The sequence below is a fragment of the Cajanus cajan genome, chromosome 11 (genome assembly GCF_000230855.2).
Source record: "Cajanus cajan strain Asha chromosome 11, NIPB_CcT2T_4, whole genome shotgun sequence".
Taxonomy (NCBI): Eukaryota; Viridiplantae; Streptophyta; class Magnoliopsida; order Fabales; family Fabaceae; genus Cajanus; species Cajanus cajan.
The window spans coordinates 21,716,980-21,732,713 of record NC_138527.1 but is presented as its reverse complement, the minus strand read 5'-3'; the positions used below and the strand labels follow the sequence as shown (position 1 = coordinate 21,732,713).

General features: G+C 31.0%; 1 protein-coding gene and 1 pseudogene across 1 annotated transcript; one reads left to right on the top strand and one right to left on the bottom strand.

The window, feature by feature from the left end:
• Positions 1-700: 700 nt before the first annotated feature.
• On the bottom strand, positions 701-1,021 carry LOC145953434 (secreted RxLR effector protein 161 pseudogene; annotated as a pseudogene).
• A 6,614-nt stretch (positions 1,022-7,635) lies between these two features.
• Positions 7,636-12,282, top strand: SOG1 (NAC (No Apical Meristem) domain transcriptional regulator superfamily protein). Its single transcript, XM_020380696.3, has 6 exons — positions 7,636-7,807; positions 8,491-8,632; positions 9,452-9,638; positions 9,718-10,211; positions 11,290-11,682; positions 11,960-12,282. The coding sequence occupies exons 1-6, from the start codon at positions 7,800-7,802 to the stop codon at positions 12,014-12,016; spliced, it is 1,281 nt and encodes a 426-aa protein (XP_020236285.1). The 5' UTR covers positions 7,636-7,799; the 3' UTR covers positions 12,017-12,282.
• The last annotated feature ends 3,452 nt before the right edge of the window (positions 12,283-15,734 follow it).

Here is a 15,734-nt window from a genome sequence, read left to right as displayed (position 1 = left end):
ACAAACACACTCACACGCACGATATTGTAAGGGGTCGCAAACGCACTCACATGCACAATTATAAGGAAGAAAGTAAATTCACAAGACACAAATATTTACATGGTTCAGTCATAATAACCTACGTCCATGACCTCACTAGATGGTATTTTATATTTCATAATTAGGTTTACAATTACATGAGTATTTATAAAAAAAAACACAAACAAATAGGTCAAGTCCAATAAACCCTTTAGACTCCACATACTCAACAATCTCCCACTTGGAGGCTGATCACATCAACTACACTCCAAAGTAATCTAGTAAACCTCAAAACTATAACACCTCTAAGCTAGTGCGACGCCTTCTTAACAATTAACCATGAAGGCTAGTTGAAGCTATTCAAAGTTTCAACTTTTTTAGTAGTAACCATCTTGGTCAACATATCTGTAGGATTCTCTAACCCAGGGATTTTCTTCAAGAACAAAGTACCATCACTTATTAGTCCTCTAATCAAGTGGTATCTCAATTGGAGGTGCTTAGTCTTCGCATGGAACACAAGATTTTTTGCAAGATGAATGACACTCTGATTATCGCTATAAAGAGCACTGTCACACTACTTCTTGCCCAACTTTTCAAGAAAATTCTTCAACCAAATCATTTCCTTACTGGCTTCTGAAATATCCATGTACTCTGCTTTTATGGTTGAAAGTGCAACGCTTTTCTAAATTTGAAACATCCAACTAATTGTTGTGCCACCTATTGTGAAAACAAATCCTACAGTACTTTTCCTTGTGTCTGAACAACCTCCAAAATCTGCATCAGAATATCCTTCCAAAACTACGTCATTCTTAATGAAATATCATGCAATCTTATAAGTACCTTTCAAGTAGCGTAGCAACCACTTGGCAGTTTTCCAATGCTTCCTTCCTATATTAGACATGAATCTGCTAACAACTCCCACTACATGAGCAATGTTTGGTCTAGTGCATACCATTGCATACATTAAGCTACCAATTGCAAATGCATAAGGAACCTTAGCCATTGCTGCCTTGTCTTCATCCGTCTAAGGTGAATGCTCTTTTGTGAGATTGAAGTGAACTCCCAAAGGTGTACTTACAATCTTAGCATCCTGCATGCTGAATTTCTCTAACAATTTTCCAATATACTTCTCTTGAGATAATATTAAGAAACCTTCAGATGTTCCTACTAATGTTCATGCCCAAAATCTATTTTGCAGCACCCAAATCCTTCATTTCAAACTCTTCAAGCAATTGTGCCTTCAATCTATTGATTTCATCCATATTAGAACCTACAACTAACATGTCATCAACATATAATAGTAATATGATATAGGATGGAGAAAAAAATTTCAAATAACAACACTAATCCATGGCACATTTCTTGTACCCTTTCTTACTCATAAAATTGTCAAACTTCAGGTACCACTACCTTGGTGCTTGCTTCAGCCCATACAAACTCTTGGTTAACTTACAAACCAAATTCTCCTTTCCTACTATTTGGAAACCCTCTAGTTACACCATATAGATGTTTTCATCAAGGTCACCATGTAGGAATGTTGTCTTAAAATCTAGCTGCTCTAGATGTAGATCCTCTATAAACATAATTCTCAACACGAGTCTAATGGTAGTCATTTTAACTATAGGAGAAAAAATCTCATTATAGTTGTTGGAACCCAAAAAAAATTATGATTTTGTCCACAAATGGTTTACTTCCAATTTAAAAATCTCATTAATCAAAGAAAGCTTGGAGTCTAGACAAATTAATGATTTTGAAAAAGAGTTCAAAGGAGTCGTCATCGATGTTTTACTCAAAACATCAGAAAAATAGTTTAAATATTTAATCCCCTTTATTAATGATTATTACATGCTTAAATTTAAATTTACACCATTTACCCTAAAACATCTACATGATTATTTTTTAGTAATAATATCATTTTTGATAAAAGAAGTAAATAATAAAGAAAGGATTTGATGAAAATACCTCTTTGAAAAAGCTTTTATAAATACTTTGAATGCTATGGACTTGAAGCGCTTTTTGGTTGCCTTTCATATTACAATATGTCTCACAACCTTCAAGAAATACAAGGAGAATAAGAGAGAAATAAATTCGAGCTATAAGGATTTCAATAGGCAAATTTTCCTTTCATTTTCGATCCCTGAGCACTATGCACGAGGCTTATACTTATAAATGTCAGACTGACCGGAACAACCCGTTCTGATCACCAAAATGGCTCATTTTGATCATTGGAACAACCCATTTTGGATTAGTTTGTTAAGGGTAAATTTGAACTTGGAACAGCCCGTTCTGAAATCCGATTGGCTCATTCCAGATTTGAATTTTCCTCATAATAACTTGGGTCAAAATGGCCCGTTCTAGATTGGGAATGACTTATTTTAACCTAGGTTTTTAGGCATTTTTAGAAGTCTGGAACGACCCATTTTGGGCTCCTAACTCAACCCTCTTGGGCTTTAGGCATTCTGATATCATGCTAGTGATGGAGTCTCGGATTGATCAAAATCCATAGAACTTCTTTCAACTCCTTCTTGTAGTCCTTGAAAAGTGTTCAAGGAGAAGATTCGAAGAAGAAGAAGGAACAATGTTACTCAAATGTGAACCAAGCTCCTTAGTTTAGAAGTAGCCTAAGCCTAAAACTACAAAGAGGAAGGATCAAGGAGAAATGGAGAAGGAACTCTCCTTTGGTGACTTCAGCTAGAGAGAATTGAGATCTCAAAGAAGATGAAATTCTCATTCGAATATCCAAAGTGATTCAAATTACACAGAGAATATACAGGCCTAGGAAGAGTATGGAAGAAGCTAGCCTAACCTTAGGTTAAGATAAACCATGGTATGTTTTAAATTAACCTTTAGGCGCCCAAATTTGAATTCAAAATTCAAATTTGGGTCCGACCATGTGCTTGCTTCATTTGGATGTGATTTATGTTGCATTTGAGAAGCATTTGAGTCATGTCATGTGTGCCACTCAACTTGGCTAGTCACATGGTTCAAATGCTTTCAAAATGTAACCTAAATTACATGCAAATGAAGTTACACATGTGTAAGCTTAATACTAAATCTATAAATGATCAAAAATTACAAGGCCCAAATTTCCTATACTACTTGATCAAAATACAAGGCCCACAAACAAAATTACAAGCCCAATGGTCCAACCCTAATCTACATGGGCTTTCAATGTATAGCTTAATTGAATAGCACTATGGGATTTTCTTAAGAATTGGCCCATTCCTCCTCCAACCTCTTGACTATAGCCCTAGTAACTAGGCCCTTGGCCCATGGGCCTCCATCAGCTAGCTTACTCTGATGTCATTTTTGGGAACTCCTTTTTCTTATGCTAAAAGTCAATTTCCTTGTTTACGCGTCTCGGATGAAATTAGGTGTCTACAATAGTTAATACATTTTTTCTGCTAAAAGCCTTTTACCACTAACCTTGCCTTGTATCTCTTGTTGCCATCATGTTCTTCCTTGACCCTAAACACCCACTTGTTCTATGATTCCCTTTTTTCCTGTTGGTAGGTTAGTCAAACACCAAGTTTTATTCTTCTCAAGTGAGTTCATCTCCTCCTGCATGGCTAATTCTCATTGGGTTGCATCATCCAATTGTAATGCCTCATGATAACATAGAGACTCTCCATTGTTAGTCAACAACAAGTAATTTGTTGAAGGAGATAATCTATAAGGAGGCCTAATAACTCTGCTAGATCTTCTCACTTTAATTACTAGAGTGACCGAAGTCGTCTCCTCATCTGTCCTGTTTCCTAGGCTTTCACCTTTTCCTCCAAGGTCGTCTTCTATAATGTCATCTAACACTACCTTTTGCTTCTCTATTGGTTTCTTTTCAGCTTCAGCATTTGTCTTAAGGTTGTCATTGTACACTGCATTTTCATTAAAAGTAACATCTCTACTTCTAATGACCTTTCTATTTTGATCATCCTAGAAGCGATATCCCATATCATTTGCTTTATAGCCAATAAAAATGCACTTTCTTACTTTTGTATCAAGCTTGTCTTGGTCAGCATCTATAACACGAACATAAAAAATACAACCAAATACTTTCAAATGAGAAAATACTTACATCCTTACTTTGCCATTCTTAAACCTTGTGGGAACTGAGGGTCCTCGATTAATAAGGTATGTTGTTGTGCTCACTACATTTATCTTTGGTAACCCTGCATGAATTCTCATACTTTTTACCCTTTCATTCAAGGTCTTATTAATTATTTCAGCAACACTATTTTGCTGAGGTGTCTCAGGAATAGTTTTAAGCATTCTAATTTCATTCTTAGCACAATAATTAACAAATTCAGTACTACTGTATTCACCACCATTATTAGATTTTAAATATTTAATTTTTAATCATGTCTCATTCTCAACAACAACTTTCCACTTCTTAAAGGTATTAAATACTTTTGATTTTTGCTCCAAAAAATAAACTCATACCTTTCTAGTGGAATCATCGATGAAGGTGACATAATATCATGATCTTCCCAATGATGAAACTGATGTTGGTCTGTACACATCTGTATGAACAAGCTCCAACTTCTCAATCTTGGGCATCTTCCCTGACTTGGCAAAAGTAACTCTCTTTTACTTTCTAAACACACATGGTTCACAGAAACCAACTTCTACCTCTTTCAATTTTGGAATCTTCTCTTTTGAAACTAGTATCTTCATACCCTTCTCGCTCATATGACCAAGTCTTTGGTGCCATAGAGTCGAAGAGTGACCAACATCATCATTGACTGAATTTACTTCTTTTGTAGGTATGGTTCCTTTCTTTCAACCACGAGCAACAACTAGATTACCCTTCACCACCTTCCACTGACCATCTCCGAATATAACTCGATATCCTTGACATCCAACATACCCGCAGAGATTAACATTCTTTTGAGCCCTAGAATATATCTGACGTCCTTCAGTGTCCATACTGTACCAACAAAAGTTTTAAGATTTATATCTCCCATGCCTACAATGTCTAAGGCTTCATAATCTACTAGATGAACTTTGCCAAAATTCCTAGTTCTAAATTTTTCATCAAGTCTTTCTAAGGAGAAGCATGGAAAGATGCACTAGATTCCATGATCCAGGATTCAAACTTACTCTCAACACAACATATCAACATATCATCAATGTCTTCTTGTGTTGCATTCACTATGTTGTCATGCCTCTTTTCTTTAGGAGAAACAGGAGCAGTACATTGGTTTCTGAAGTGGCCATTCTGCTGACAATTCTAACATGTAATATCCTTGCGAGGTTTGGACTATCCTCGCTTCTTGGACTTTGATCTATCACACCTAAAAACTTGCCCCTTTTAGGCCTTCTACCTTTACCTTTTGTGCTCAATAAGGAACATGTTGATTCTCCAATGTTTCTCCTACAAACATCCTCACCAAGGATTAAATCCCTAATTCCTTTGAAGCTCAATTTCGTAGTCCTAGATGTACTGGCGACTGTTGTGACAGTTCCTGACCAACTATCAGGCAACAAAGATAGCAACAAAAGGGTTTGTACTTCATCATCAAATTTAATATCCACTAATACTAATCTCAACAAAAAAGAATTAAATCCGTTCACATGATTTGTAACACTAGTACCTTATCACATCTTCGTATTAACTAGTTGACGAATCAGAAATACCTTGTTTGATATTGATGGCTTCTTGTACAGTTTGATAACGCCTTTATCAAACCATATGTCGTCTTCTCGTTGACGATGTTGTAGGCAACGTTCTTCACCAACATCAATCTAACGATGCCCAAAGTTTGTCGATCTAGCAACTCCCAATTTTCTTGAGACATCGTTTCTAGTTTACTCTCAGACAGAGGTTGGTACAGTTTCTTCTGATACAAAAATCTTCAATCTGCATCTTCCAAAATTCAAAATTACTCCCATTGAACTTATTAATCTTCACTTTCCCATCTTCTTTCATTGCTCCCACTCGTGTGAAACCTTATGCTCTGATACCAGTTGTTGGGGATCGCAAATGCACTCATATACAGAATGTTGTAAGAGGTCGCAAATGCACTCACATACACAATTACAAGAGAGAAAGTAAATTCACAAGATACAGAGATTTATGTGGTTTAGTCAAAATAACCTACGTTAACGGCCTCACTAGATGATGTTTTCTATTTCATAATTAGGTTTTATAATTACATGAGTATTTATAAAAAAATACAAGCAAATGAGTCAAACCCAATAAACCTTTCAAACTCCACATACTCAACACAATGATGAGTTTGAGAAAGAAGAACAATAAAGATAGATCTTATTTTGATGGTGCAAATCAGGATTGAGTTTATGATTAATAGTTATTTAAGTTGAATTTCAATTTAATTTTGTTTTCATCATCATAACTTTCTTGATTAAAGAAATTGATTTTAGCAATACCTTATATGTTTTGTTTTAATTGAAGAATAAAGATGTGAACCCTTTTACAAATTTTATGAAATGAATTATTATAATTATTTTATTTTCTAAAATTTTTGTATATTTTATTTGTTAAGTTTGTCGAAGTAGAAGAGTGTCACATTTATTATAAATTTAAAATATAATTTATATGTTCAAAATATCTATGTATACTAATATGAAATATAACTTATATATTCAAACATAATATATATATATATATATATAAGTTATTATAAATTTTAATCATATATAATCGACCCATATACATTAAACACGAATATCTATCTTGTACAATAACATTCTTAGGGACTTTTTTCCTGACAAGAGGATTTTTATGATTTTTTTTTTAAATTATCGAATTTGATTTTTATTTATTATAATTATTTATAAATTAAATTTTAATATTTTTAAAATAATTTATCAATAAATAAAAATAATATTATACAATAATATAAATTATTTATCATAAATCTAAAATATAATTTATATGTTTAAAAATATCTATTTATATAAATTTTAAATATAATTTATATATTTAAACATAATATTTATTTGTATATATAATTTATAAATTTTAATTATATATAATAAATATTTTGTCCATATATTACATGTACTAAAATACTAATAAAAATGTATGTATATTGCACATATTAAAATACTAGTAAAATACAATAGTTATTTTTTTTTATTATTATTCATACTTGTTTTCTCTCTATGTATAATGTATGCCTTATTTTTGTATAAAAAGAAAAAAAATACTAGAGGTTTAACTTGCAATGTTATGAAAGAAAAAAAAAATAGGAAAATTTTGCTTTCTTTTAAAACAATCGTATACTGTATTTTTTTATCATAAAGAATCACATATATTTCATAATCTGTAGTAATTCATACAAGAAATATATTGTAGAGAAACGTTGTTGCGAGTGATTCAAAACAAAACACAGGAAACTGAGTGGGCACCAACATGAAAAGTCAGTCAACTGAAACAGCACAATTACTACTTTAATTATTATTGTCCCTGCTGCTGTTAGTGTTTGGCGCTTATTTATTTAATTTATTTTTATTTTAATATTCTAAGACAATTCACATTCACACATAACAGTACACAACTTTTAAAATTTGAAAATAAATTATATAAAAATCAGAGCAAGAAAAAAACTACTTTTTGTCTTTTTTTTTTTTTTTTAATTTCTTTTCAAACTACGCGTTGGTTCCGCAGTGGAAGAAAAATGAAAAACCTTTGCACTCACCATGGATTTGAACACAATTATTTTTCAACTGAACCAAACATACACCACACGGTTGGAAGTTTCAGACTCTTGGAAAGTAGAAAAAAAAAGTCTTTGAACTGAATCATCAATCCCTCCCTTATGGCTGGGTATGTACCCTTCTTTTTGCTTACCATGTTTGATTATTGAACTGTATTTTTCACTTGGATTTTCCTTCTGGAACATCATAGTACAAACTGATTCTGTCTATTGAAGGAACCCCATTATTTTGATCTAAATGGGTTTGCCTAGTTTCATGTGAAAATTGATGTCTTTTCTTTGTTCTGGTTGGGTTGGTTCTTCTCTGCGATGTTCCTTGTTCTGTGATTGAAAGAGAAGTGGAAGTTTGTACATAGGGTTAGCTAGTTTGTGCTAAAAATCATAGCTTTTTGTGTTTTGGTGGAGTTTCTGGTTGAGAGAGAAGGAGGGGGGCGGGGGGGGGGGGGGGGGGGGGGGGGTTGTCTCTGCAATGTTCATTGTTTTATAAATGAAAGAAACGGGAAAGTCTTACGTGGGGTTATGTGAAGAAGATAGAGCATAAAAGCAAGTAAAAGTTTTGCATTTTTTTTATTAGTAGTCTTTACCCTTTTGATGTTGCATTGAATGGGGAGTGCACGTTCAATAACGAACTGGTGGGTTTAAGATCAACCTTATTATCTGTTTTAACTTCACCAATTTGGGAGTTGGAAGTAAGAGATCATCAGTTAGGGTTGGTTTCTTTTAGCTAAGTTTAAAAGTAAATGCCAGTTCTCTGCGTAATGTTTGAGTCTTGATAATGCTCTTGTTTATGCAGAACGTCATGGTTGGTGGACAAAAGCAGAATTGCAACCAAAATAAAATGTGCATCAGGAGCATGTAATCCTGGAAAGGTTATATGGAAAAGCAATCCTACTAAGGCTTGCCCAAATTGTCAACATACTATTGACAACAGTGATGTATGTGCAGTTTCTTTTTTAAGATGTAACTGTTTATTTTCCTGATTATGTGTTGTGCACAATGTACTGGTTTTAAACTAGAAAATGTCATAATGATCATAACTTTCATGTGACAAAATCATAAGTTATGATTGAGTGTATTAAGTTACTATATCAGAAGACTGAAATAGAGCAATGGATTAGCCAAATATGGCATATAATATTGAAATTTGAGCATTTGAATTATTAAATAGTGTGCATTTAGTGATGCTTATTCAGTTCCTTTTTATTTAACAATTTAATTATCAAAGTTTTCAACTTTGGTAAGAAAAATGGTAAAAGAAAAGTAAAATATAAAATATGATTTGTTGAATCTTATGACTTGTATTGGTGATACAAAATCGCACTAATTCATCCATGTTTCATAAGATTCAAAGTCATCTTTGAAACATCACATGATTCAAATTGATGGCTGGTCGAATTGTATTGGATTGTGTGATTCAAATTGCAAATTCAAAGATTTTAATGACTATGGATGTGATATGTCTTGGACATCATCAAGCCTTTTATGCAAAAGTAATGGGGAAACGCGAGTATCAGAACTTAGTTGCATATAATTGAATCTGATAAAATGATCCATGGTTGCATTGGTTGAGAAAATGTCCTAGAGTATTGTATTTGTATTCCTACAAATATGTGCTAAAAGTTGATTAGTATTGAGTTAAAAATTATAAAATAAAAACAAATTGAAGGTATGATTTTAAACTTCATCCTTTAAATCCTGAAGTACACATAAATAGGTATAAATGTTTTGACATTTGAAAATTTTTCTGATGATAGGTAGCACAAGACTGGCCTGGCTTACCAAAAGGTGTCAAATTTGATCCATCTGATCCAGAGATAATCTGGCACTTGCTTGCAAAAGTTGGGGTGGGAGATTCAAAACCTCATCCCTTTATTGATGAATTTATTACTACTCTTGACGAGGATGATGGAATTTGCTATGCTCATCCTCAAAATTTGCCTGGTTGGTAGCATGAGTTTTTTCCAATTTGAATTCTTGTTTACTTTTCAATCAATATGATGAGCTATGATGAAAATTTTAGGTATTAAGCAAGATGGAAGTGCTTCCCACTTCTTCCATAGAGCAATCAAGGCTTACAACACTGGCACCCGAAAGCGCCGAAAGATACTTGGCCATGATTTTGGTGATGTCCGCTGGCACAAGACAGGAAGAACTAAACCAGTTGTCTTGAATGGGGTTCAAAAAGGCTGTAAAAAGATTATGGTTCTGTATCTGAGCAATGTAAAAGGAGGTAGAGCTGAGAAAACTAATTGGGTTATGCATCAATATCACCTAGGAACAGAAGAGGATGAAAAGGATGGGGAGTACATTATCTCAAAAGTGTTTTACCAGCAGCAGCAAGTCAAATTGGGTGATAAAGATGACCAAGATGTTCCTGAAGCCATTGAAACCACTGAATCAACAATTGTGAAAGTAAGTCCAGTCACTCCCAAATCTGTGACTCCTGATCCTCCTTGTAATGAAAGGTTGCGTGCAGATCTAGACCTAGGACAAGAAACACTTAACATTCCTCAGGTAAAACCGTCAACCATATTTTCTTGTTATCAGATATCATAATCTGTTGCTTATTAATACTTTGCCATAATAATATGAACACTATTTTTTGTTTTGCTTTTGTTATTGAAATAGGATGTATAAGATAATGAATACTAGCTCCAATCCTTATTATAGAACCTAAATTTTCAAATTGGTTTGTTCTTTTTTACAAGTCATGTCTCTTATAATACAAATAGCCTCATCTTTTGTTCTTGGAATACAAATTTTTGGGAAACATATATCAAGTGTCTCATTAGTTTAGGGTTAGTTTTGGAAATAAATAGAAATTCAAGACATTTTTAATGATCTTAACTCACAAAACTACCTTTCTTAATCTTGGTGAACTAGTTATTTGGGTCCTATAGCAAGCATCGGAGGTAGTATATTGTTCTAAAATGTAGGTAGCATATTTGTAGTCGGTAGAAATTTTTATTAACATCTATGAAATCTGAATCCTCTTTTTTCACATCCATATGAAAGTATAGTGAAAAAGGAATTACCATTTATTCTGAATTGTAATGACTAATGTAGGTTTACATCTTATTGAATTGAAGTTTCATGTAGGAAGCCCTGAATATCAAACACCGATTTTGTAGTCAAATGTTCTTCGGTTCTTCCCTTCTTTGGCTTCATCACTAAACATTTTAAGTATTTAATCTGAATGTGTGACATGTCATTTAATGAATTGGATATCAAAAGTGATATTAGTGGGGGATCATATCCCTATTATTGAACTTAAATAATTTTCTGTAGTATTTTATCTGTGGGACATGTAATTTTATGTAGGCTAATGTGACTAAAAGATGCCATAAGTTCTGATATTTTAGTATATATTTATTTGAGGTGGTTCCAGTTCCACTGCTGAAATAATTGTACACATTCTTCGTTAACTTAGCCATTCACCTAAACTTCTAATACTTGTCTGTCGTACGCTGTTATGGTATTATTTTTGCTAGGTTCTACATGTGATGATATAGTTTAGCAAAATTTGAAAATACCCCTTACTGAAGTTGATCATTCCTGTTCTGTTTGTGTTCTGCTTTGTCTTATACCAAAGCCTCCCCAGATGAATTATTTAGATGAAATTAATGCTGATTGCCCAGACCATGCAACCGAATCATCCATGTTTGAAAATCAACATAATGAAGGGATGGATGATAAAGAAAACAATGCTGAAGAAGGCCAAAAATGGTGGGACAGTGAGTCACAGAATCTGTTGGATTCACAACAACTGGTCGAGGCACTATCGCTGTGTGATGATTTACTCCATAGTCAGTCTCCCAGCAGAGATGGGAAACATGACGAACATAAGAACCAACCTGGTCTTTCTGTTTATGCTCAGCTTGGACCAGAACATCTGAAGAAGGACATTGAAGAGTGTCAAAATCTTGCCCTTGATCATGCAAATATAGAGCATGATACACCTTCAGAGTTTCGACTTAGTCAGCTGGTAATTCCACGTTCTCATCAATTGTGACAATGAAGGACAAAATTTAAATACAATTCTTTAGGTGCAGCTAGTGTTGTTCTCCCATCAAAGTTGGAGTTTTACTTTAGTATTATGTACTTGCATTTAAATACAAATCTCATTAATATACATTTATATATACTATCAAAGTAAAATTCCAAGTCTGATTAGAGAATAACACTAACCACACCTAAGGAACTGTTCCTAGATTTTGTCCGATGATGAATCCATTTTAATGTATTTTCTCTTGTTTTTATAGGAATTTGGTTCACAGGACAGCTTTATTTCATGGGGCTACAGCAAGGCAGAGAAGTAATGGTTCTTCACCTCAGCTAGGGAAACTCACCTATTTGTAACTACATTTTCTTTTTGAGTTGCCTCTCAAAATTATGGGCTAAACCTTTTTTATGATTTTTTTGGTCGGTGGGGTTAACTTATTTTCCACTCCTTTGCTTGACTAATTGGACTGTGATGGAAGGCAACGAACATAATTGCTTGATGGACTGTGATGGAAGGCAAATGCTGTAATTATACCTTATTTTGGCTTGTTGAAGTTATTGTATCATCCTGGCTGATTGATCATTGTAGGTTTTTTTTAAAAATTAATTACGTAAATGAGACTGTTTTGAAATTATCTATATTTTTGGGGCTGTTTTGAAATTATTTGCATCTTTGGAGCTGTTTACTACAGTGTTGTTATAGGCAATAACAATACCAATGTCACATGTATTTTCTTTTTTTTTTAGTGACTTGAATTTAGCCATGCAAAAGTCGCTACGGCTGTAGTAACTTTAGTAGTGTCGTTATCGACTGTGTCAACATTTCAAATAGCTCAATTTTTTTAAAAATAATTTTTTTATAAAAAAAAAATCTATATTTTAAAATATATTTATTTTAAGAGTTGATCATTTAAAATATTTTAATAATATACAAAAAAAAATAATATTTTTTAAAAATAATCCAAAATAGTTCCTTGAACCAAAAATAAATTAGTAGTATTTTTTAAAATAAATTTAAATAAAAAAAATTAACATTAAAACAAATCCAATTTTTATAAAGAAAAGTTTTAAAAAATCTGGAAAAAAAAACTCAAAAATGTTTAAAAAATTGAAAAAATAAGTGAGTCACAGAAGAAAAACTAAAACAAAAATTTTGAAAATAAAATAAAATAAAAAAATAGAGGACATTATGGGTCATAGCGACATTGAATAGCACCTCGTCAAATAAAAATGAAAAAAAAAAATAATAGAAATATATTTATTTCAACATCTCAAATGGCTCAATTTTTTAAAAATAATTTTTTTATAAAAATAAAAAATATATTTTTTAAAATATATTTATTTTAAGAGTTGAAAATTTAAAATATTTAATAATTTACAAAAAAAATAAGATTTTTTAAAAATAATCCAAAATAGTTCAGTCAACCAAAAATAAATTAGTAGAATTTTCAAAATAAATTTAAATAAAAATAATTAACATTAAAACAAATCTATTTTTTATAAAGAAAAACTTTTAAAAAAATCTGGAAAAAATGTTTAAAAAAATGAAAAAAAATAAGTGAGTAACAAAAGGAAAATAAATGAAAAAATAAAAGAAAATTATGAAAATAAAATAAAATAAAAAAACAAAGATCGCTATGATCATAGCGACTTTGAATAGTGTTTCACTCCAGATAAAAAAATTAAAAAAGAAAAAAAGAAAAAAATGTGAAAAAAGCCAAAAAAAACTAAAAAAAAATTATATTACCTTTGATTTTATTTTTTAAGAAATTATATTATCTTCAATTTTTTAAACATAAATTAATATTTTAAATATTTTAATATACTTATAAATTATATAAATTAAATTTTAAAAAAGAAATGAATCTCTATCCTCCATAGCGATGTTACATTTTATATATTGAATTAATAATTTATGTTAGTCTTAAAAAATATAAATGAATTTAATTTTTTTATGAAATATTATATGTTAAAATTTTAAATACATTAGTTTTTTTTATAGAAAATAATTAAATAGTGTCGTTATAGACTATAACGACTTCATTTAATTAATAACATAAAAAATAAATTTTATAAATTAATTTGTTTTTTTTATTAAATTTATAAATATTTAAATTCATACAAATATTTGAATTTTATTTTTTAATTTAATTTTTTTATCAAATTATATGATATTCATTTTTTAAAATATAAATTAATATTTTAAAATTTTTAATATGTTTACAAATTATATAAATTAAATTTTAAAAAACATGTTAATCACTATGGAAGATAGTGACCTAACATTTAATATATTTAATTAATATTTATTTATATTTTGATTTATTTAATAATTTATGAAATTTTTATTTTATTTCTAATAAAAATAATACTTTTATTTTTATTTTATTGCTAATAAATTAATATTTTTTAAAAAAAATAATTAAATAATGTTGTTATAGCTTGTAACGACTTTATTTACTTATTATTTTTTAAGGTATTTTAGATGTTATAGTCTATAATGACTTCATAGAAAAAATTTAAGTTGGTGTGTCGCTGCAGTCGATAACGATTTTAGTTGGATCGTTATCGGCTGTAGCGACTTTTAGTACATGCGTTTCATGGTTTCAAAAAAAAAATTACATACGACACTAGTGTCGCTATAGTATTGCTATGACCCATAGCGACACTTTAGTAAACAGCCCCAAAGGTATAAATAGTTTTAAAATAGCCTCATTTACATAATTAATTTAAAAATAACCCTACAATAGTCAATTAGCCTATCATCCATGTTCTTTCAATTTTGTATGTGGACCTGACTAGGGATGGCAACGGGGCGGGTCGGGTACGAGTTTCATGATACCCGTCCTTGTCCTCGTCTCCATTACCGCGACTCAAACCCATCCTCGTACCCGTATCCATACCTGCTAGGTATATGATTTCCGTCCGCATCCCCGTCCCCTTCGAGTATTGGATATACCTGTACCCGTACCTGTAAAAAATTATTATTATTATTTTTGGAAAAAAAATACACTATTTTTAAATTATTTTTTATTATATTATAATTATAATTAAATTGTTTCTCTATCTCATTTTAATCAAGAGATTTCTTAATAATTAAACAACTATAAATATTTCACATTATAATAAATAATTACACATAATAATATATTAAATTTTTTTAACATAATTCAGTCGGAGACGGGTACGGGTATGGGTACGGGACAGGTATGTATATACCCGTACCCGTACCCATACCCGGTTTAACATATCAGGTTTTACCTATACCCCGTACCCGTACCCGATAAAATCGAGTATTTTCCGTTAAAGTTGGGACAAGTTCAAATATTATCCACGAGTACGGATTTATTTGTCATCTCTAAAGCTGGCTTGCTGAAGTAATAGACACAGATCTGTGCTACCATGTTCTAGGATATAATATGATCCAAGAGATTGATGCATGCTGACCATCAAATTATTTTACTCAAATTATTTTACTAAGTTATAGGTGGTGACAAATTCAAAACAATTGTGTTACGTCCTTGTTTGGAAAATTTCAGTCATATTTTGCTTTGTTATTTTTAAAGATATTGTGTGCATGATCCGAACATAATAAGAGAAGTATTAGTAATTTTTTTAATATAATAGATGTTAATATTAAAAATAAGATATGAAGAAAAGTTGGCGTAATTTTTTAGACTAGTATAAGTATGATTTTTTTTTTATGCAGTAGGAATTATAATAGAGTAAGTCCTCAAATTAGTTCTTGAATTTAGAAGACATAGGTACCTTAGTTTTTGAAATTAAGGAATTGTTTAATACGATTTTGAAAATATATTACAATCATATTAGTTTAAAATTAAAAAAAGAAGTGATTAAAGTGATAATATTGATATATATTGAAAGATCAAAATAATGATAAATAGTTAAATTTTAAAGCTTATTTGACATTTTAGGAGTTTATTTAAGATCAAATAATGTTTTTCAAATTCAAAAGGCTTAATTAAGTGTTTACTCAATTATAATAAGGTTAATAAGATTCGTCTTTAGGATTTA